The sequence below is a fragment of the Scomber scombrus genome, chromosome 15, assembly GCF_963691925.1.
Source record: "Scomber scombrus chromosome 15, fScoSco1.1, whole genome shotgun sequence".
In the NCBI taxonomy this organism is placed as follows: Eukaryota; Metazoa; Chordata; class Actinopteri; order Scombriformes; family Scombridae; genus Scomber; species Scomber scombrus.
In genome coordinates this window covers 15,451,959-15,475,316 of record NC_084984.1, presented here as the reverse complement: position 1 = coordinate 15,475,316, position 23,358 = coordinate 15,451,959, and the positions used below count along the sequence as shown (strand labels likewise).

The 23,358-nt window shown below is 38.6% G+C and overlaps 1 protein-coding gene across 2 annotated transcripts in view; it reads right to left on the bottom strand.

Moving 5' to 3' along the window:
* The window catches only part of ogdhb (oxoglutarate dehydrogenase b), a 33,114-nt gene extending 11,418 nt beyond the window's left edge, over positions 1 to 21,696 (bottom strand). For both annotated transcript variants that reach the window (XM_062434501.1, XM_062434502.1), the window contains exons 1-12: positions 21,604 to 21,696; positions 19,347 to 19,760; positions 15,279 to 15,467; positions 14,215 to 14,308; positions 7,142 to 7,257; positions 6,113 to 6,267; positions 5,801 to 5,947; positions 4,309 to 4,399; positions 3,741 to 3,920; positions 3,215 to 3,343; positions 2,202 to 2,381; positions 872 to 1,024 (exon numbers count right to left, since the gene is read on the bottom strand). In XM_062434501.1, coding sequence (XP_062290485.1) covers positions 872 to 1,024; positions 2,202 to 2,381; positions 3,215 to 3,343; positions 3,741 to 3,920; positions 4,309 to 4,399; positions 5,801 to 5,947; positions 6,113 to 6,267; positions 7,142 to 7,257; positions 14,215 to 14,308; positions 15,279 to 15,467; positions 19,347 to 19,580 — 1,668 coding nt within the window. In that variant the 5' untranslated portion in view covers positions 19,581 to 19,760; positions 21,604 to 21,696. The remainder of the gene's footprint in view (positions 1 to 871; positions 1,025 to 2,201; positions 2,382 to 3,214; positions 3,344 to 3,740; positions 3,921 to 4,308; positions 4,400 to 5,800; positions 5,948 to 6,112; positions 6,268 to 7,141; positions 7,258 to 14,214; positions 14,309 to 15,278; positions 15,468 to 19,346; positions 19,761 to 21,603) is intronic.
* Positions 21,697 to 23,358: the final 1,662 nt, after the last annotated feature.

The window sequence follows — 23,358 nt, the reverse complement described above, 5'->3', positions numbered from 1 at the left end:
CAGGTCAATTCAGCGAGTTTATATGGCATTTAACAATACACAATAAATGACTTCAAAGTAATATATTACCCCCGTTGTCTGTATTTTTAAGTCGTGGTACATGTCTAAATACTGTATGATATAGATCACAAAATCGCAGGAACTAAATCAGGAGCTTTAAACCTCTTGTTGTCCTCAGGTCAAGGAAGGACAGGAGGAAGGAAGGAAGGAAGGAAGGAAGGAAGGAAGGAAGGAAGGAATGAGGAAGGAAAGGAGTAAGGAGGGAGGGAGGACAAGAAGAGGGAAGGAAGGAGAGAAGGAAGGGAGGAAGGAAATGAGTAAGGAAGGTAGGAAGGAAGGAAGGAAGGAAGGAAGGAAGGAAGGAAGGAAGGGAGGAAAGAAGGAAGGGAGGAAGGAAATGTAGAAGGAGGGACAGGAGGAAGGCAGGAAGGAAGGAAAAAAGGCAGGAAGGAAGGAAGGAAAGAAGAAGGAAGGAATGAGGAAGGAAATGAGTAAGGAGGGAGGGAGGGAGGAAAAGAGGAAGGAAGTAAGGAGAGAAGGAAGGGAGGAAGGAAGGAAGGAAGGAAGTGAGGAAGCGAGGAAAGAAGTATGGAAGGAGGAGGGAGCAAAGAAAGAGGGAAGGAGGGGAAGAACGAAGGAAAAATTAAAGAAAGAGGGAGGAAGGAAGGAAAGAAGGAACAGTCAAAAGAGATGGGGTCAATTTGACCCGGGAGGACGACAGCAGGGTTAAATTCCCTGTGCACATTCCTGTTTGCATTTTGGTGCATCTGAAGAACCACAAAGCAAATTAATCTGATAACAGCTTAACATCGAAGGCCTTTTCTTGGTCCTCGTTATTCATTCACTTATATTGTAAGTAAGTTTGCTTTACCTCGTAGTCCTGAACTGTGACGACTCCCTCTGCGATGACTTTTTCTGCAAACTTCTGCAGGACGCCTTTCTGCTTCTTGATCTGCTTGTACATCAGCGGCTGTGTGAACATGGGCTCGTCCATCTCGTTGTGGCCGTTTCGCCTGTAACACACCTGAAAGGGGAGAGGCAAATGTTTAGATATTCTTCTCTCTCATTGACACAATCAAGAAAATGTGTTTTTTTGTGTTTAATTTCTTTGATTTCACATGCTGATATTGCATTTTTATTCATTATTATGTAAAACATTGATGTCACTCTGAATTGTATTGCTTAGTTTCCTTAGATGCAGATCTATAGTTTGCTAATTCCCACAAATTCAGTGTCTACAGGGTTTTACAAAGTTAAATTTAAGATTGGTTGAGACCTTTTTAACATCACATAGAATACAATTTAATGCCTATTCCACAATTATACCAGCCAAAGTAAGAAAAGTATGTTAGAAAGCCAGAACTAGAACATTTCTTTAGTACTTCCCAGCAGTATTTAACAGTACTCATGATATCATTGATTAAATTAACAGCATCTGCTAATTTCCACACATTCAGTGTCTACAGGGTTTCACAAAATTAAATTAAAGGCCTTTTGAGACATTTTTAACACCACATACAATAAAACTGAATGTCTATTTCACAATTATACCTGCCAAAGTAGGAAAAGTATGTTGGAAAACCAGAACTAGAACATTTTTTATAAGTACTTCTCAACAGTATTTATCCTTCGTGTCGTCCTCCCGAGTCAAATTGACCCCGTCTGTTTTGACTGTTCTTTCTTTTCTCCCTTCATTCCTTCCGTCTGTCCTTCCTTCCTCCCTCCCTCCTTCTTTCCTTCCCTCCTTCCTTCTTTCCTTTCCTTCCTCCCTTCCTTCCTCCCTTCCTCCTTCTCTCTTTCTTTCCTCCCCCCTACCTTCCTACTTTCCTCCCTTCCTCTTTTCCTTTCTCCCTCACTCCCTCCTTCCTTCTTTCCTCCCTCCCTCCTACTTTCCTTCCTTCCTTATTTCCTCCGTCCTTCCTTCCTTCCGTTCTTTCCTGCCTCCCTTCCCTCTTTCTTTTCCTTTCCTCCCCTCCTTCCTCTCTCCCTTCCTTCCTTGACTCGAGGACAACAGGAGGGTTAAAGTATTTTCTCATGATATCATTGATTAAATTAATGCCATCTGGACTGAATAGGCAGCAGAAAATGGATGGATGGTTATGAACAATTATTAATTAATTTAAGCTTTTGCTAAAACCTGACACTCTTAGCTTCTATAGCCACAGTAGTGACCATGTTAGTTAAAACTCCTACACACTCACCAGATCTACAACCACGTCTTTATGGAAGGTGTTCCTCCATTCGGCTGCTACGTTACACACGTACATCACAGCCTCCGGGTCATCGGCATTGACGTGAAAGATGGGAGCGTTGACCACCCGAGCTACGTCTGTTGGATACGGAGACGAACGCGCCATCCTGGGATCAGTGGTGAAGCCGATCTGTGTGAATGAAAGTAAAAGTGCTCACAGTAAAGGAAAGGAATTTCATTTATGGATAAAGAAATCGATACAACCCTTAGTAAAAAGTAGTTTATTCAAGTGTACTATGAGTATACTTATTTTATACTAAAACGGAGGCAGTATACTTGAAGTTTACTTTTTATATACTATATTTTATATACTTAAGAATAGTATAGTGAAGTATACTTGGCTTATACTGAAAAGTATAAAGAAAAGTCTGAGACTAAGTACATTAATACTAAGACTTACGCTTATACTTTAATACTAAAGCTTCTACTTGTACTTTAGTATACTTTTTACTTCTTTCTGCCACAAAGTACTAATACTTAGTATATCTTGATCCAAGTACAGAATAAGGTCAAGTCATTGACTTGTGCTTACATTTAATTTAGCAGAATAAAAATGTTTTTCACTACACACATTTGCTTTGAGGTATTACCCGTTATAAACTTATGTTCAAGATCATATAGTATATAACTAGTACAATGGCAGTATATAGAAGAGTGTACTTGTGCTATACTTTAAGTATACTTCAATAAACTAACATGTGGACTAGAAGTATATACCTAGTACACTAGTAGTATATAGATGAGTGTACTTGTTATATACTTGAAAGTGTACTTTTGTAAACTTAAAAATGTTCCAATTTAGTCCGAAGAGGTATTAAATTAGTATACTTTCTAGTACACTAAAAGTAAATGGTCCGTAGTATACTTGCTATACTTATACTTACACTCAAGCATACTTAATAAAATGAACTTCAAGTATACTACTTTTTGCTTAGGGAAGCCATGAATCCTACAGGTTTGTACCTGGTTGTTGACCACCACATGTATGGTGCCGTAGGTGGTGTAGGACGGCAGGTCGGACAGGTGGAACGTCTCGTACACGATACCCTGACCAGCAAACGCAGCATCGCCGTGAATCAGGACAGACATCACCTGGAAAATCAATAATTAGGTTACATGTATGATACTCACATTAACACCGTTTTAGTTGTCGTTGTTCATCCTCCATGAATGTTTGTGCCAAATTTAATTTCAATCCACCCTCGTAGTTATTAAGATGTTTCAACCAAAACCAAACACGTAAACCTGCTGGTAGCTAGAGGAAAAGATATTAAGATATTTCACTGAATAAAAGAAAACTGCTAGTGCTAAAAGAAAGGTCAGAGTATCACTAAAGTCGGGGGGGATTCATCCTTTGTGAACCATAAATATCTGTGCAAATGTTCATAAATCCATCCAACAGTTATTATTGAGATATTTCAGTCTGGATCAAAGTGCCATCCTTAGCTCCGCACAGCTAGATCTAGGTTAGAATGATAAATCAGCGCACCCTCTTGCCCTCGTTGTCTCCGCAGTAGAACTGCTCAGCTTTGGTCTTCCCCTGCACCACTGGGTCCACGGCTTCCAGGTGGGACGGGTTCGCCATGAGCGACATCGAGATCTCCCTGTTGCTGACCCGGTTCATCCTCTTGTGATACATCCCCAAGTGATATTTCACATCACCAGAACCCTGAATATAGACAATAAAGCAACCTCATTTAGACAAGCACACATAATAGCACATTTACAGATAAGCAATTGTGAACCGGTTGAGCTTGATTATGTAGGAGAAAGCCACAAAAAGCCTAATAGTGAGTTTCAGCTCATTGTTTAGCTGTCCAGCTGCAACTTTACTGTTCTGCTTCACTCTCAGCGCTCTCATAGCGCCGTTTTCAGAGTAAAAGCTGTAAAAAAAAAAAAGCCACTGTACACTTCCTGCTATCAGACACAGTTAGCTGTGGACTAGCTGGTGAACATAGTGGAGCATTTAGCAAACCACTGACAGATTAACCAATAGGAAAGACTTGCTATTACATTTTCATGATTTTCAACATGTATTTTACTTTAAATGTTCAAACCTCATCTGCAGCTTCTAGTTTAGAGTCGAACTGGCAGAAGATCTGGTCCAGATCTTTCCGGATCACATTTGCGAGCACATTGAGCCTCCCTCTGAAGAGACGAGAGAGGGAAAGACAAACATCAGGTTTTGGAGAACGTCTCAGCTCTAACAGAGTAAAATTGAAGGAACTGGCTCTGTCATGAGCAGAACCACACAGAATCTGCACCCAGTGACACTCCTGCACATTTTCGGAGATTTTCCACCAATAAAGATGCTACTACTAAGACCCAGTGAAATGAAAATTACTTTTTCCCACTTTCAATCCTGTGCCTCTTTGTTAATTGCTTATTTATCTCTCTATTATATGCCAAATATGTCATAAATCTTTTTTCTAACATGATTTTGTCTCTTCCTGTCAAATATTCTCAAATGTTTGCTCATAATGTGCTCAGAGGCATTTATAAAAGTTTACCCAATCAATTGTGACATATGGACATATAAAAAAAGCTAACAGAGAGAGACAGGAAGAGATATATGGTTTTATATCAGTGGGCAAAAACTTGATTTCATTCCTAGAACAATGTGGCTGAGCTTCAATTCACTGAAAACTATCTTTCTTATCTAAAATGCATGTTATCTATCACATTACAATAAAAACTAAATGTTCATTCTGGATCACAGCTGAAAACTCTAAGGGCCTGATTTATTAAGATCCCAAATAGTGGGTACTAAATTGAAGGCATTTCGTTTGCGTGCGTTTTGCGGGTGATCTACTAAGAATAACTGTGTAAATGAAAACAGGTGCAATAGGTGCAGACAGCAGGATTTAAATGAGGGTTTTGTGTCTGAATGGAGAGTTTGGACGAGCAGAAAGCTGCAAGCGCAAAATTAAATGTAATCAGGTTCTAGTGGAAGAGGTTAACTAATATATTGAGTTATAACAAAAACAAATATTACCAGAAAAACCCACATATGGGAGAGTATTTGTGACAAAGTCAATGCTGTTAGTAAAACCAACAATATTCCACTCCAAAATTATTAACACGGGTGGAAAAAATCCGTCCTGTGTGTATTCTGTCATTATGCATCCATATCCTTGTTTCCATGGTAACAGCCGGTTAATATCTGCCCTTCAAAAGGTATTATTTATAGACGCAGTTAGCGTCAGCAAAAATACCTTCAGGTTTGGTAAATCTCAATGCGTGTGCTAAATAACATATTAGCATTTTTCCTCCCTGTATCTTGCACACTGGGGTTAAAACGCCTCATATTACATATTCATTATGGCAAACATACTAAATGGACAGAATGTACTATCTTGCACATTTGAAAGACGCAAACCTCAGTGCGCTGTGTTAGTAGATCAGCTTGCACATTTATTGCGGGTGATGTCAAGTTCGCACACGTTTTTACACACGCAGACCTTTAGTAAATCAGACCCCAAGAAAAGTCTGCAGAGTCTGTTTGGGTCTGGTTATGAGTAGCGGTGTAAATCCAGCCACATATTGTACCTGTGAGGCATTCCCATGATAACGCTCTCCACTCCGCTTTGGCTGGATTTGTCGATGATGGTTTTGAGTGCCGGGATCAGCGACTCGCATCCCTCCAGACCGAAACGTTTCTCCGATGACCACTTCCTCTGCAGAAACTCTTCAAACCTGTGAACACACGGTGGCGCTGTTGCTTCACATTGAGGCCTCAGAACATCTTAAAAACCCCCCTCCTCCTCACCCTCTCCACACACAGATTCACCCTCCAGGTACTTTTTTACTTCCAGGTAATTACAGAGGTGTGTTAAGGAATGTGAGGAAACTCAGACAGACCTGGTGGATCGGATCATTCTGGCCAGCAGAGTCTTCTTCTCCTCCAGACTGAACTGCATGACTCCAGGCGTCTCAAACTTCTGTCTGATCCACTGGCACTGCTCCACGTCATTAATGAACATGAACTCCACTCCGATGTGCTGACAGTACGATGCCTGGAGGAGAAAAACGGGCAGATTAAAGTGTGTATAGATAGGCCAAAAATGAGTTCTATCTATTTGAAGATTTGATTTGTGACTTTTACCTACATATACTTTACCTATATATACTATACATGAATTTCTTACTCTATTTTTATATTTTTCTCTTATTTATTTTACTTACTTATTTAAATCTCTTAAACATTTTTATCATCCTTATTTTCTGTTGCGTGCACTGGTCTCAGTTTTTTCTTTTTTAATTTGTTCCCTCATCGTTTTTTTATTCCTTTTCATCATGTTGTCGCTAGTTCTGTTTTATTATCAGCTTGTCAATCAACTGTGAAGCACTTTGAACTACATTAACCTGTATGAAAGAGGTGCTGTATAAATAAAGCAGACACTAAAAGCTTTTACAAACACCTATTCTAATAACTCAAGACAAGATAAACAGTATTATATGAAATAAAAATAAAGGGGAAATGTATATTAAGATGTATAGAACAATTATTATTCTCCACTACAGCAAAAAAAATTAAATAAAAAATTGCAAAGTTTCTTGTTATGAGGAGAAAACATCCTCGTGTTGGGGAGTAACTAGTTACATGTGATGGCATTACTTAATTTAATTAGAAAATAAATAAATAAGTGTAATCTGTTACAGTTACTGAGAAAAAATGTGTCATTAAATTACTGTTATTTATTTTGCTCAGGAGGGTTTTTTCCTCATTTTTTAATATTTAACATGTTACTGAATACATATATTTCTGTTTTTAATTCTTTGAAATCAATATTTTTTATTATATGTAGTAAATAAATCATGAAGTTAGATTTTGGTGTTTAATGGGATAGATGTTTTTTTCACCACTGACCTATTTTAAAGAATTTTTACCTCAAGGCGTCGTATGATCTCCCTGAGAGGCAAAGCACTCTCGTTCCCGCCGATAAAAGTGGTGGTGGGAAGCCTGAACACTTTGTCTAGGTCTGATTCAGCCAGCCCGTATAAACCTGTTGAAACCACATTAACACGAGGGGCGGAAGAAAAAACAAGCACAGACATGAAAACCAGGCCAATGTGAGGGGGGGTAATCAGGGGGTTGAAGAGAGGCGGAAAATAGGGCAGAACAGGAGGAAAAAAAGAAAAATGAGAGCATGAGATTGACATATAACTGAGGGAAAAAAAATCAAGATTTCCAGGAAACTGTGATCCCTGCTTTAATTTCATCCTCACTACTTTAACTCCCGGTGCAGCTGTCTGTTCTGGTAGATTACTTTTAGTCCTAAAATGCTGCAGGCAGGAACACAGACATCAATCTATGTACTTTTATCATTTTAAAGGCACTCCACCTACTTATACATAAAGATCAGTTTACTCATCGTACAGTGAGGTTTGAGCTCCTGACTATTTTTTGTATTTTTGAGCGACACAGTGGCGTATAATGTAAATGTACATTTTTTAACATCAGTATTAACCTTTGTGTCGTCCCGGGTCAAATTGACCCCGTCTGTTTTGACTGTTCCTCCTTTCCTTCCTTCTTCCTTCCTCCCTCCTTTCCTTCCTTCTTGCTCCCTCAACCCCTCCTTTCCTTCCTTCATCCCTCCTTTCCTTCCTTCTTCCTCCTTTCCTTCCTTCCCTCCTCCCTTCCTTCCTCACCCCCTCCTTTCCTTCCTTCATCCCTCCTTTCCTTCTTTCTTCCTAGTTTCCTTCCTTCCTTCCTTCCTCCCTCCTTTCCTTCCTTCTTACTCCCTCGTTTCCTTCCTTCTTTCCTTCCTCACCCCCTCTTTTCCTTCCTTCTTCCTTCCTCCATTCCTTCCTTCCTTCCTCCCTCCTTTCCTTCCTTCTTCCTCCCTTCCTTCCTTCCTCTCTCCTTCCTCCCTTCCTTCCTTGACTCGGGACAACAGGAGGGTTAAAGGTGCACTCTGGGAATTTAGTGTAGCCATTCCATAAAATGAAAGATTAAAAAACAAACGGACAGAATCGATGCAGCATACTGTACTGGGACGCAATGTATTTTATTTACAATGACAACAAAGGGACTATTTTGACCCAGTTTCAGTGTTATTTTTTATTTTACTGTTGGGTTATTTACCCAAATTACACCTTAATAATCTACTCTACTCTTACATGTCAGGGTTTGTTATTGCTTGTTAATAACTTGTGTATCTTTTGAATGTCATATACACATCATTGTGTACAAGAAACAATACATTTGTGACAGTTTTGAGCTACTTTGTGTCTAAAAATGGATCAAATTTGAGTGATTTTTTGTATCTATCTATCTATCTATCTATCTATCTATCTATCTATCTATCTATCTATCTATCTATCTATCTATCTATCTATTTATCTATGCGTCCGTCCGTCCGTCCGTCCGTCCGTCCGTCCGTCCGTCCATCCATCCATCTATCTATCTATCATGAATCTCCAATAATGCAACTTCAAACCATCTTTCTTCTGTCTGTTTAAATTAAGGCTGCAACTAACAATTGTTTTCATTATCGGTTATTCTTCTAATTATTTTCTCAAGTAATCAATAAATTAATTGTTTGGTTTGTAAAATATCATGAAATTGTGAAAAAATGCCTGTTGTATTTTGTCTTAAGAGTCGAGAGTGACATCTTCAAACGACTTGACTTCATTATAAAACTAGTTGCTAGTAGACAGAAAATTAATCGCTAACTACTTTTATAATCAATGAATTGTTATGAGTCATTTTTTTGAGAAAAAACTGATCCAAATTCTCTGATTCTAGTTTCTTAAATGTGAATATTTTATGGTTTCTTAAGTCGTCTGTGACTGTAAACTGGATATCTTTGGGTTGTGGACTGTTAAATGGGACAAAACAAGACATTTTAGGTTTTAGGGTTTCGGTAGTAGTGACCATTGCTGACATTTTATAGACCAAACAACTGATCGATTAATTGCGAAAATAACCAACAGATAAACAATGAAAATAATTGTTAGCTGGAATCTTAAATTAGTATTCCCTTGTACTAACCCCTCAGTTTTTCTTGATTCTTTATCTAATGTCGTCACAAATTGAATATCTTTGGGCTTTGAAGCTTTGAAGACTTCATCTTGGGCATCTTTCAGACATTTGTAGCTTTTCAGTTGCAGCTCAAAAATATGTCTGTGTATTTTGTGCTAAATTTGTCTGCTAATCTCTGACTTTGTGAGTTGATGACGTTAACAGTATTGACTTGAATTAGCTAACACCAGAAATTCTGAAATTGAGTAGATATTATCTTTTTTGGCAGAAGGGCAATAAATTGGAATATTTTGTGCATGTAAACATCAATGAGAAAAGATTAATCGGCTTCTGACTGAAAAGCAAACAAACAATCGAACAGGATTGAACTGGTGGGCTGGATTCAGAGGGGCGGTCGACATTAAAGGGCTGCTTGTGTTTATCTAAAGTTACGTCATGTGACATCCTGGTTGCACCAAACAGAGATAAGACAATGAAACAGTATGCATGTCAGTGTTTGTACATTTCTGTCAGCAAATTAGTGCAGGGCGCTGTGCTCTGGACAGAGGTGGAGGGGTGGAGGGGTTTCAATCCAATATGCCAGAGTCAGCTCTCTGTGTTACATAAGGGTTCTTTAGACTTTCCACCCCCCCCCCCCTCCACCTTTTGTGAACCGCCCTGCATATAAAAACACAGAACTTGTTTTTCTTTGATGGTTCAAAGAAAAAGAGCATACAACACAGTAATCAAGTAGTGTCTGCCTGCAATCTAATCACATTAACATTATAATGAAGAAGGCACAGATAAGCCTAGATAAGTCCTCACTGTTTGACCGACTGCTGAGCAAAGGTTAGCCTGACAGCAGTATCACCCTGCAGGTCGCTTATCGTCCAATACACAGTGTCAGCCCGGATGTTTTGCTCAAGGAGTGGGGAGGACAAATATAAGGCACTTTCAGATGTGCATCCTTTTTAAGTTAAATTGATGACCAGCAATGTGAAGTGTCTGAAATTATGGGAAATACCCCAGCCAGTCTGTCCATGTGGGCCCCATAAGGGTTCAATTTGGGCTGCAAATATGGGTCCCAAGTGGATTTGTCCACAGTTTCCATGGTGACCCCACCTGTGTTTGCCCATATGGGCTTCAAGTAGGTGCTGATTGGGTTTCAGGTGGGGCCCAACATGGTGAGACCCGTGTAGGCCTCATATCAGGGCTGGGCGATTATGGCAAAAATCACGATTATTTGAACTTTTAACCTCGATTATGATTAATGAACGATTATCTCCACCCTTGACGAACAATTATGTATTTTCACAGTTTCTTTTGTTTTGTATTTTACACTGCTGCCCTCACACATGAGTATCTTTAGGGAGTGAAAATAATGATATTTTAAGGTGTGACGCTGTGGTTAATGTCTAGTTTACTTGATTAGAACTATGTAAAGATCATGGTTTGGGTTAAAATGATCACTGGAGACAAGTTTTCAAATTCCTTAAAGATATGCAACCTTTACTGTCATGGCAAGAGTGAACACCATGATTAATTGACATGAGCAAGATTAAGTCGATTAGAGTTTCTAAAGGTCGGTTTCGATTATTTTTCGATTAATTGCCCAGCCCTACCTCTTATGTTTGCCCATATGGGATCTAATTGGGATCAGAATGGACCTTAAATTGGGCTCATTTAGCCACCCATATGGGCTTCACATGTTTCCGAAACAATATGGGGCCCATACAATTTGTCCTGTTTATGCCCATGCCTGCCTAGCCCACTTACATCCCTTATGGGGCTCATACAGTCACATTTGGGGTCCATGTTACTGAAACCATGTGGGACCCGCAAAATCTGCCCAGTTCAAGCCCATGCCAACTCAGTACCCATGTAGCCTGCATGTAACCTATGTGGGGCCCACATGGACATGCTGGCTAGGAGACTACACCATGAGACAACACAAACACTATAACTCTTTAAAGCTAAGGATGAACCAAAGGAAACTGGTTTTAAAAATTGAACTTCACCAGGAGGAAACAGACCCAAAGAAAACCCTTAGAGCTTTAATATTAATGGGCAGTACACCAGTGGAGAAGGAGCAGAGTTATAGGGTCTCTTGTCCTACCTCTAGCAGTCAGATTACACAGATGTACTTTATAATGAGAGAGCTCTGGTGGCACAGAAAAACACAAACATACACTAGTTAAGAATTGCAGAGCTTCTCACATATTCTTTTAGGCCGCTTCGAAACCTAAACGTATGGCACTGACCCACTGTTTGACCTCGGTGACACTCAGCTCCACCGGGACAAAGCAGAACTCGGTGAAACTACAACAATGCCGCTATTAACTGTGGAAACATCCTATTACAGCTCATAACAATCACCTGTTTTTGAAGTCAGAGGCCCGTCCTTTTCATTTGGCACAATGACAGTTTGCTGTAGGCGTGCATAACAAACCACAGCAAGCACATGCACACACACACACACGCACACACACACACACACACACTCTTTCCAATTCATTACACCTCTTTGCACAATCGTGACAAAACTGACAAGTCCATGTTTAGGTGTCACAGAGGAGGAACGGGGAACTGAGTGAACCATAGGCTACATGTTTCGAAATGAGGTGTGTTTCTAAATGTATCTGTAGCAACAACAGCTCTGAAACTAACAATCATAAAGCATGTTGTCTTATCTTCAGAAACCCTAACTTATAATGCAATATGTGCCGATAAGGATACACATGTGGGAAGACCAAAAGTGAAAAATGTATTTATTAATAGTAAAATGGTTCAATATAATGAGACATAAATAAAACGATAATGAATAAATAAAAGGCACTACTTTCTTATAATGCATACTTCCCAAAGTGTTATATAATAATGAGCATTTTATCAATAATTTAGAGATAATAAGTAATAAGTCATCAATAAAACCATTTTTACTCATCAGATTTTGGCTGATAACTTGCTGTCTCTTACTAGCTAAGTGTTTGATTAATCTAGATGTTGAGATGTCTCAGCGACATTCTCGTAAGTTAGCCATAAAATATGACATTATACATGTTGGTAAATCATTAACAAACCGTTCTTCCACTATAATTATCTCTTAAGTCTGCATGTTAATCATTTGTTAAGAACTATCCAAAGTGGCCAAATCAGCAGAGCCTTTAAAATAAAGAAATGTATATAGTTTTATCTTTTTATCTGTATGATGAATTAAAGATCTAGTTAATTAGAAAATGCAAATTGTAGTAGAGGAAGATAAACACCAGCCAAAAGGGATTTGTTGCAATCAGGCAAACCAGTAGGGTCTGTTTGCTAAACAAGCAACACTCTCAGTGTCTGTGTTTTTTTTAAAATTTGATTATTGTCAACAAATCTCATGTTGACAATAGGAGAACAGGAGGAGTCGTAACAGGATCAACAACAACCAATGAACTGATCTACTTACAAGTATTATGTGTGTATTTAAAGCCTGATATATCTTAATCCTCTGTGCCGTAGACCTCTATTGTTGTCCAAAAACTACTAAAAACACGTCAATGAGCCACACCGCTACACTGGGTGACATTTGCAGGAATGCTCGTCGTGGTACATATGACAACCTCTTGACTTTATACTAAAGTTGTTTACAATGTAGACCTGTCATGATAACTACTTTATTAGACTATATTATTTACATTTGAAGATCATTTTATACCACTGATATAATGATAATATAATAGCATAATAATGTAGACGTGGGGCGGGGGCTGGGATTGGAGAGTGGGGGCTACTCTTCTGTAAAAACACAGACTGCCATTATGTTTGGGGACAGAGTTATTTACCTTTAATTCTTCTGCAGTCTCCACTCAGGAAGTGCACAGTGAGGAATGGAGGACACTACTCACTTAGCCAATGTGACATGAATAACGTTTCTGTTTCACTGGGAGTATATCACAGTACAGAAGTTAAAGACACTCTAACTTCATGTTTGAGGGGTTGGGTGACAGATTTTCTGGCTTTTTGTGACTTTACAATATTACTTTCACTTGCAAAATAATGAAGGTGCTCTTTACTGTCATCATTATCTTTGAAATCAGTTCCACACAGCCACTGTGTGTTTTTGTTCCAACTGGGGATAAATACATTTATTAAGAAGCTTTTTCTTAATTATTTTCATCATTCGGTCCATAAAACATCAGAGAACAGTACAAAAAAACCCCATCTATCCCAGTTTCTCAAAGCCCAAAGTGACATCTTCAAATGTTTTGTTTTGTCTAACCTAAAGATATTCAGTTTAAGATATAAAACAAAGACAAGCTACAGGTTGGAAGATCTGTAACCAGAGAATTTGGGCCTTTTTTCTTCATTTTCTTCTTATAAAATGACTCAAAATTACAATTGCTGATTCATTTTCTCTTTATCGACTAATCCATTGTTGTCGCAGCTCTATTTTACCCTGATGTCTTTCCCCCCACTATTCCTGCAGACACTGTCACATGTTGACAAGATTGTGATCATATTTCAACTAATTGTGCAGCCCTAATAGGCAGATAAGGGTTGTTAAATTTGGGAGTTCATAAGGGAAATTCTTTCTCATAACTCCTAATTTCTCTCTGTCTCTGCTATCCTACTCTTCTCACCCAGTTCAGTGTGGGAAGTGATGATATCAGTAGGTGTGGGCTTCAGGTCGGCATCCGTGATGCCCAGAGGGTCCAGCTGAGCCACGTGGTGACCGCGGACCTACAGTATATTTAGGGGGGAAACGGGGGCAAGAGGTGGAAGGCCGATGGTAGGGGGGATCACTCAAGATAATGATGTGGGAGGTTTTGGGTGTGTCACGGGACGGAGAAAATAAAAGGTGGGGAGACAACAAAGGAGTAATAAAAAGGAAGGGATAAAATAAAACCAGTGGGACAAACCAAAGAGTAAGTAAGGATGGTAGGAAGTATGGAAGGACGAAAAGGGAACAGAGAGGAAATCGTTAGTAGACACGTAGCAGGTTCGTATTTCTCACCGACATTCTGGAAACCAACGGTGCACGGTGCATCATCAAAGTCTACACAGCTGATGTCCAGGGGGTCCAACTTCGCTATGTGATGCCCTCGTACCTACGCACAGGGCAATACAACTCAGTGTATATGTGACTATGCTTTAACAGGTCTGTCATCAGTCTTTGTCAGATTCATGTCTGTCTGTCGCTTGGAAACTGCTGACCATTTCCTGTAAGATTTCCTAACATATGTCTACACATGTGAGCCAAATCCTGGACACACATGTAGGTCAAAGGTTGTGAAAAAGCTGCAAAAAAAGGAACCACTGTTGGACAGTAGTGTTTTGATTTAAGTCCAGTGTCCAATAAAGAATAAGTTAAGTAAACAAACGACATGAGAGCTGTAGGCTACCTGAGCAATGGTGGAAAGTATGTCTACAAGTACTGAATTTATTATAATAAGCACAGTATTTGTAGTATAATAAGAACTTGTACTTTACTGGAATATTTAAATATTTACTTCACCACATTTAATAGGAAAATAATCTGTCTGTAGCTGTAGTTATAACTATAGTTATATAGCTACATTATTATGTCATAGAGCAGACAAACTCATATAAAACAAAACAAAAACCCTACATAATTATGGCCCTCTATCTAAATCATTGCTTTAGATCAAATTTCATCACTGGACTTCATTCCATATATGTCATCTAATGCTTCCATAAATCACTTATAGTCGTGAAATAAACCAAATCACAATTACTTTCTCAGTAAAGTCTGATCCGACCAACCAGTGCAGCCTAAAAAAGCTTGAAAAATCTTTTCCCAACAGTAAACTGCAAAGTCAGACTATTCTCAGGTTGTTGTTTTTTATCTCCTTATCATTTAGTGGTTCAATTATCTTGTGCTGATAGCAGAGGCCTGAACATAAATGTCAGGGAGTGGTTGGTTGCACTACAGTCCCTCTGAAAAATGTCACAATCAGAAAAAAGTATAGATGGTGTGGAATCGCACAAATTAAAAAGTTAACACTAAAATAATGACACAACAAGCATTTTCTGTGAGACATAGTGTTTGTAGTTTACCTGGTATGCTCGTATCAGTGTCTGGACTGCAAGATGATCCTCCACCAGCTTCCCCACATTGGGCTGAGACCCCACCAGTGCCTGGACACTGGCCAGTCCCTGAGTGGTCCCATTAAGAGGTGGAGGGCTCTGGTAAGCTGCACCAGGTGGAGCCCCGGCGTTAGCGTTACGGAAAAATATATCCCACGACTGGAGGTGAGAAGAGAAAGGGAAGAGACAACTTACTCAATATGTTTAAACAAATACTATCATGCTTTAGTAGTTCAGCTCCAGTAAGGAAACTGGGTCACACCGAGTCAAATGTTAAATCCCATGAATGTGTAATGCTGTTTGTGTCTTATCAAAGTTATTACAATTAAGAGTTTTCAGTTTGTAAATAGTCATTATATCAACCTCCAAGTCATAATTACACCAAATTGACTTTCTGACATGAAAAGCTGTAATATATCTGACATAAAACAGAAAATACGCAAGTGCCTGAAAACTGAGCAAACATGGATGCCTCATGTCAGCCAAAGTCCATCGTTCAATGTAATAAAAGCCAAATACAATGCATATAATATAATTTTGTCCATGCGCACTATGTTAAACCCTCATACTACTAACTCAGTTATCATACAACCTTTACAGAGTTGTCACATGCAAATTCCTAAGGTGGGAAACCCTGAAGGTGGCATATTATTTACCGTATTCACCATCTTAGTCTGGTGTGTTATCATGCTAGCATTTCCTAATTAGCACTGAACACAAACTACATTTGAGGCCGATGGGGAGGTCATTATTTCTGCAGGGAATTGGGTCATAAACTGAAATTTTGACCTGATGATGGGGCAACATGAAAAGTTAAAGGTTCACCAAAGTTATTAGAATTTATCTTTTGGGGACCTTGAATGCTAGTAACACGTTTTATAACAATCTATCTAATTGTATCTAATCCATTTAATAAAACAAAAACAAAAATGTCAACCTAATGGTAACATTGGGATTCATCATTTATCTGTAACCATGAATGTCTATGTGGGAATGTTGGGTCTCTAATTAATAATTAATGATATTGATAATTAAATTAGAGTAAAGTGCCTTGAGATGACTTTTGTTGTGATTTGGCAATATATAAATAAAGATTGATTGATTGATTGATTGATTGATTGATATATTTTGTGCCAATCCACCTGATAGATGTTAAGCTATTCAAAGAATAATTGAAAACGTTGACCTGCTATTGATACTAAAATAAAAATCAGAGGATCACCAAAGTCATTAGAATCTATCCTCTCAATGTATTTAAGGCAGACTGAAAGCCAAAATCAGATTTTTAGCCAATCTAGATTGGAACCAGGTGGCTCTTATGAAGTCTGAACAGTCATAAATCACATGAAATCTGATTTTTGCAAACCAGATCTAAACCACCTTTGGGAGGTAGTTTCAAATCGCATTTGGACAGATGTGCCTGAGTCTGAACAGCTCCAAACACTCAAATCGGATTTGACTGTCCGTGACGTCTCTCTACGTCTCTACGCTACTCTACATCACTCTATGCGACACCAGACCCGCACTTATTTGAGTTGTTGTTGCTAGATGATATCAATGGAGGCAATGGAGGACGTCGAAAACATCAGTCCTTGGACAGAGGACGAAACCAAATTCTTAATTCATTTTTGGGGAGATGGCTCCGTTCAAGCGAAGCTCGAGGGTTTGTTGTTGCTGTCGCAATTATATGGCATCACACAATACACGCTAGATGACGCCTACAGTCCGACGACGTTGCCACAGCAACCTGTCAGATTGGTCATTAATGTGGCCCAGTCTGAACAGAGCCAAATCCCATTTGGACACTTGCTAAAAACAGTGTGGACAGTCACGCCTAAAATTGGATTTGAGAAGGAATCAGATTTGAATCAGATTTGCCTGCAGTCTGAACGCAGCCTAATATCTGTAGCAAATGTCACATCAATCCATCTAATAATTGTCAAGATATTTCACTCATAAACAAAAAGGTCAACCTCAGGGTGGCCCTAGAGGAAAAATCAAGGCATCACCAAAGTCAATATAATTCATTCTATGGGGATCATTAAAATGTAAAAAAAAAGAAAGAAAAGATAATCCAGCCAATAGTTGTTGAGATATTTCAGTCTTCAGTCGGTCATGTCATTACAAACACTCATAACCGCGTGTTTGACCTTAACGGCAGAGAAGAGTAATTGGCTTACAGCGGTGAGAAGCTGTCACAGCTTAAACGAAGCTGGGATACCAGCTTACAGGGAAGGTAGGGATGTGACATAACACAGAGGAGGCTTTGACCACACCACTGTTAACACCACTTATAACACAACTCGTTAGCAGTAAACAATGACTGCAGGAGGTTTGTGATTACGAAAGACACTACTGAACAAAACCTTGCAAAAACTATAAAGTCTTTAAACAGGTGTTGGATCATTTACAACATCCTAAACCTTTAATCTTCTACAAAAAAAAATATTTTAAAATTTTTATGACAGCTCTAAAATGTGAAAGCCTGTGTCCAAGCGTTTCCGGGTTAATCCACTTAATGATGTTTATCAGCTTACTGATAGTAAATCTGATGTTGTTCCACTTGGCCCTTACCGAAAGCAAAGTTTAAAGTTCGAGACAAGTTTGGCAACCTGGGTTTTAATCAGGCTTTCTAGTGATTTGTTTGTAAATGCTGGTTTTTAATCACAAGATTGAATTCAAAAGACCTATTCAGTGTTGTTCTGATTGTCAAAAGAAATAAAAAAAGAAAAAAGAATCGGGTCATTAGTTGAAGTTATCTCCAAACTGTGGCTGTAAACCCGACTTGTTCCCATTAAAGTACTTACTGTGGTAAATTTGTGCTATGGCATCTTAATATTATATGTTAGCACTGTGTTAAAGCTATAATAAGCAGTGCTATAATAGAGGTATCCTCAGGGTGTCAGCACATTTTTAAGAACACATTTAGTGACCTTTAAAACCTTTTTTTAACACCTCTTTAAGGAAAAAATACCATTGCTGGGACATATAATAATGCAAAAGCAAGATTTTACTGTTGTAGTGGGTTGAAATGGAGCAAGTAATTTATATAGGACTGCAACTAATGATTAGTTTACTGCTACTGTAACTCCTAATGAATCCTATTGATAAGTTTCCTGTTTGCAAACAATCAAGGATGTGCACTCAGCAGGGCGGTACATAACTTATAACCACTATTCTGACCGTTTAATTATGGACCTTTTCAGTATTTAGAAATAGAGCCCTTACTTAAAGTACAATTACTGTTTGGAGGTGAATTTAGGCCAAAAAGTTAAAGACTACAAAAAGGTAGCTCTTGCAAGTCATGAGAAATGAGTGTGGCCCAAACAATTACTGGGCAGCATGGGTTACAACTTTTAAAAAGATTCAATTAATAAGAAACAGTATAGTATGTATGAATAAGTATTATTTATCAGCTGCAGGAGGTCATAGTGAGAGACTCTGAAAACGTGTGCAATGTTTTCCTTCTCTGAAATATTACAATGCATATAACAATGCATTTTCCATCTAAAGCAATCAGTCTGCATCTTTATCAGCTTCCACTGAGCCCCTCACTGATACATATACAGCTACAAACACACAGGAGCAGGTATGGATTATCCAGAGCAGTCTGTGTCTGGAGAGAGACTTTCAGCTTTAAAACTGAACTTCTCAATGCTATGAGCACCACCTCTGTTCACTGTGCTATATGTCATTCACTTTTTATCTCTAACGCTCTGCTGCTGAGGTGCGCTCCTATTCAAACAAGCACACACAAAATCCACACAAAAGTATCAATAGTGTCTATTTGTGCAACCTTTACCCTGTTACATTTTGAACAGGTATCTGTTACCGTTGAGAACTATTTCTTTTATGTTTTCAGGTTCTCAGAAAGAAGGTGAGGGGCACTCAGGGTAAAGTGACACAAATTCAATGGAAAAGGTTTGGGAAAGGACATCACATTAATTAACATAACATCCATTATGCGGGAGCTCTGAGCCTGCTTTAATTAGGTGAATTAGCATGAAGGCCTGAAGGCAATTTGAAGATGATCTGTACCTTGTGCACATTCCTGGGATTCTCCAACCATGCATAGTACATCTCCTCTACATAGTTTGAGCTGGTGCCATTAAGAAAAGGCTCAGCCACCACAGATGTGGTCTGGCGCCTTGCGGGCTGAAACGTCCTTAAGCCCCCTTCGACCCCCAATGTCCTAGGTTGTGAGAGGCTCTGTGCTGTCTGTGCAGCCGTTAAAGGCCGAAGCCTTGAAACTGTAGTCCTTAAGCGATGCATGGCTGCAGATCAGCCACAGCTCCTCACCCCCCTCCCTTCCTTGAAGAAGAATGCAGCAGAAGTGTCCTGGACAAGGAAACCCTCCAGGCTTCTCAGAAGCGTCCCCTCCTGTGTGGATGAACCGGTGAGGCTGGATTCCTCACAGATCCGGCTCCACGTCCACTGTTTGTCGTCTGGATACTGTTTAGACAGAATGTAAATTCTGTCAATCAGAAACACTGTACTTCATCAGTGTGAGCAAATACTGAAGACATTTTATATTTTTGTCATGGTTAACAAATCCCCTAATGTCTGTGTCTAACAGTGAAATATTAGTGAAAAATGCTAATCACAATTTCCTTAAGCCTAAACTAACTTAAACAATTAAACCATTATTAAAATAGTTGCCGAATGTATTTTCTGTCAATCAACTAATTGATTAATTGTTTCAGCTGGTTCCTACTAACTCATCTTCTTTCACTTTCATTTCTAAAGAAGACTAAAATATTTCTTACAACTGGGCACTGCAGCTTTGAGTAAGCATTACTCTTAACAGGTGTAAGTAGGGCACTCTATGGGAGTACTTTCAGCAGCAGATAAAATCTAAATAAATAACAGTGCCCATGATAGTAATAATGAAGGATGGTAAACATATCAACCAGTGCAATGGTGTGGCTCATTGATGTGTTTTTGGAACACAATGGAGCTTTGTGGCATAGAGGAATAAACCAGAGTTGGCTACAAAGACAATGCTTGTTAGTTGGATTAATTTGTTGTTGAGTTTTGATGCGTACTAGATATAAAAATATAAAACATAACCTTATCTTAAATGATATGAACACACTTTGTGTCGTAACTTTATCTTTGTTACCAGTATGTCCAGGTCAGATGATAAAACTCAGTACAGTAGGTCCTGTACATCCTAAATATAGCATGTAGTGAGTCAAGGAAGGTCCATAAAATTTGGGTACAGTAACCCAAACCCACGCCCCCCATAAACACTCACACACACTCCACTATCACGTAAGGGGCGTTGCATTTCTTCCCTGTTAACCTTAATAACCACTACACATGTGATCCCCTTTTTTCTAACATTAAACCTTAAATAATTAACTTTTTGGCCCCAAAAGGAGTCCCCACAATGTACTTGTGTTAACATAACGTCCCCACAACATCCATAAAATGTGGGCATTGACAAGAATTTGGGCATTGCAAGTTTAACAACAACTGCACATGTGACCCCGATCCTAAACCCTTTTCTAACCTTAAACTTTAAAGTATTAACAGTAACATTTTATACGTTACATTGTAGGGACCAAGCCCCAAAAAGCGTCCCCACAATGTACACTTAAGGCGACGTTGCATTAATTCCCTGTTAAGCTTAACAACAACCACCACACATGTGATCCCCTTTTTTCTAACCTTAAACCTTAAAGTATTAACTGTAAACATGTATACATACTTTGTAGGGACCGAGCCCCAAAAAGGAGTCTCCACAATGTACCTGTGTTATTATAACGTCCCCACAAAATCCATAAAATTTGGGTACAGTAACCCAAACCCAAGCCTCTCAAAAACACAAACACACAAATTCACTATCACTTAAGGGAACGTGGCATTGACTTGCATTCATTCTCTGGTAAGTTAAACCACAACCACTGCACATTTTTCTAACCATAATCTTTAAAGTATTGACAGTAAAAAGGAGTCCCCACAATGTACATTTAAGGGGACGTTGCATTAAGCTTAACAACAACCACTACACACATATTTAATCTCCTTTTTCTAACCTTAAACCTTAAAGAATTAACTGTAAAATTGTATGTGTTACATTGTAGGGACCGAGCCCCCCAAAAGGAGTCCCCACAATGACATAATGTCCCCACAAGATCCGTAACACACACATACCAACCGTCCACGCTCGAGCGCAACAAACTGTTATAAACGGAACAGTGTCGCGTGCTTCGGTCACACAAGTAAAACATGCCTCCTCTCTTTAAAGTTAACTGAGTAAAAGTTTTCCTTTTGTTTTCCAGGTCGTTACCTTTTCTGCGGTTTCCTCTCCGGTAAACCTTCACCGAGGAGCAGACCGTCCTGTCCTGAGCGCGAGCAGGATGCGTTGTGTGTGAGTGTGTTTGTGTGTTTGTGTGTGTGAGAGTGTGGGTGGGTTTGTGATAAGTCAGCGCGTGCAGCAGCAGCGGCAGCAGCAGCTGAGTCGCGCGCGCGGTCACTGTCTAATCACCTCTGGTGCTGATCTGCGTCACGCCGGGTATGACGTCAGCGCTGTTGCATCAGCAGAACTCTGCAAACCTGAACTCAGAGCTCTTTACCCCTAAACCACTGTCCTAATTCACTGTTTATAAGTGATGTTTAAACAACTAATTTAAGGTATAACACATAATAAAGTAGTTTTAATTTAATTTAACCTAGTTTTTACTTTTAACTTTTAATAAACCCTTTCTCTTTTCTTTATGATTTTAATAGATAGAATTATATATTAAAATGTTATTTAATATACTTGTCAACAACAACAATTATAACTCATCAATCAATCAATCATATATATAATTAAATATGATTACAGCTGTGTTATACCGTGAAATCAATCAATCAATCAATCAAATCAAACATTGATTGTGTATTTGTATGCATGCTTCATATGACAAGTTATAATTATTAATTAATACATACATACACACAAAATGGCCTTATATCTACTCACAACTACTGTTTATATACTGCATATAAATGCTTCACCTTTACCTGTAATAAAGAAGTAAACATCAACCCCCCCTGCTGGAATGATACATTAATGTGTCACATAATGAAATCTAGATTTATAGTTCTCAAGGAAACATTACATTTAAATCAACTAGATTACAATATTACTATGAACAAATTAGTAGTGGTGTAAAACATGAGAATGAAGTGAAAGCTGTAGGATTTTTTCTCATGTCTCATGAATTACAATGTGGAAAATACTCAACAAAAGCACTTCAAAATCATTCTTAATTGTACTTATTTTGTGCTACCCCTCAGTAACTGTGACTACTGCTTTTATATCTTGAATGCTGCTCATTTAGATTCATTTGTCCCCAATGAAGTTAGGTTCTGTATGCCCACATCCTGCTGGCACTTATTTTTATGTTGATGTGTGTTAATGTAGTTTGTCTTTAGGGAGCACAGTTTGGTTGGTGATGCTAATGAATTCTTTCTGATGCTAAAGACAGCAATAAAAAAAGACATTTACACTACCCCAGTTTAGGCAGCCACTTACATTCACTGTGTCCTCTTTGACCTGTAAACCTGTTAAGTTAGATCTGTGAGGAGGAAAGTAGCAAAACAACATTGTAAAAATACTGTTAAAAGTAAAAGAACTGTATTATCAGGAACAATTAAGTATTAAAATGGTATGTATGCAGAATGGACTCAGTCAGAGTGTTACTTTCACTTATAATAAAGTATTTAATCAAAATATTTTATGAATATATTCTATATTGGGATTCCTGAGTCATCCAAATTTAATTAACTTTCACTTTCACTTTTTACTTCATAACTCACTTGTGAATTGCTTCATTTTAATATATCCAATGATATTTGATGTTGCTCTGCACCAACTAATATTTAACAATGTGACACAGAAAACTCCAGCAACGGTACTTCTGTTTTTTTTTTTATCAGTAGTGGAAATAATATGCTTCTCACATTATATAACTTAAAATCGTATTATCTTATATTTGCACATCTGTGAACCTTTAAAATAAATGAAGTTATTACACATAACTTCATTTATGTACTT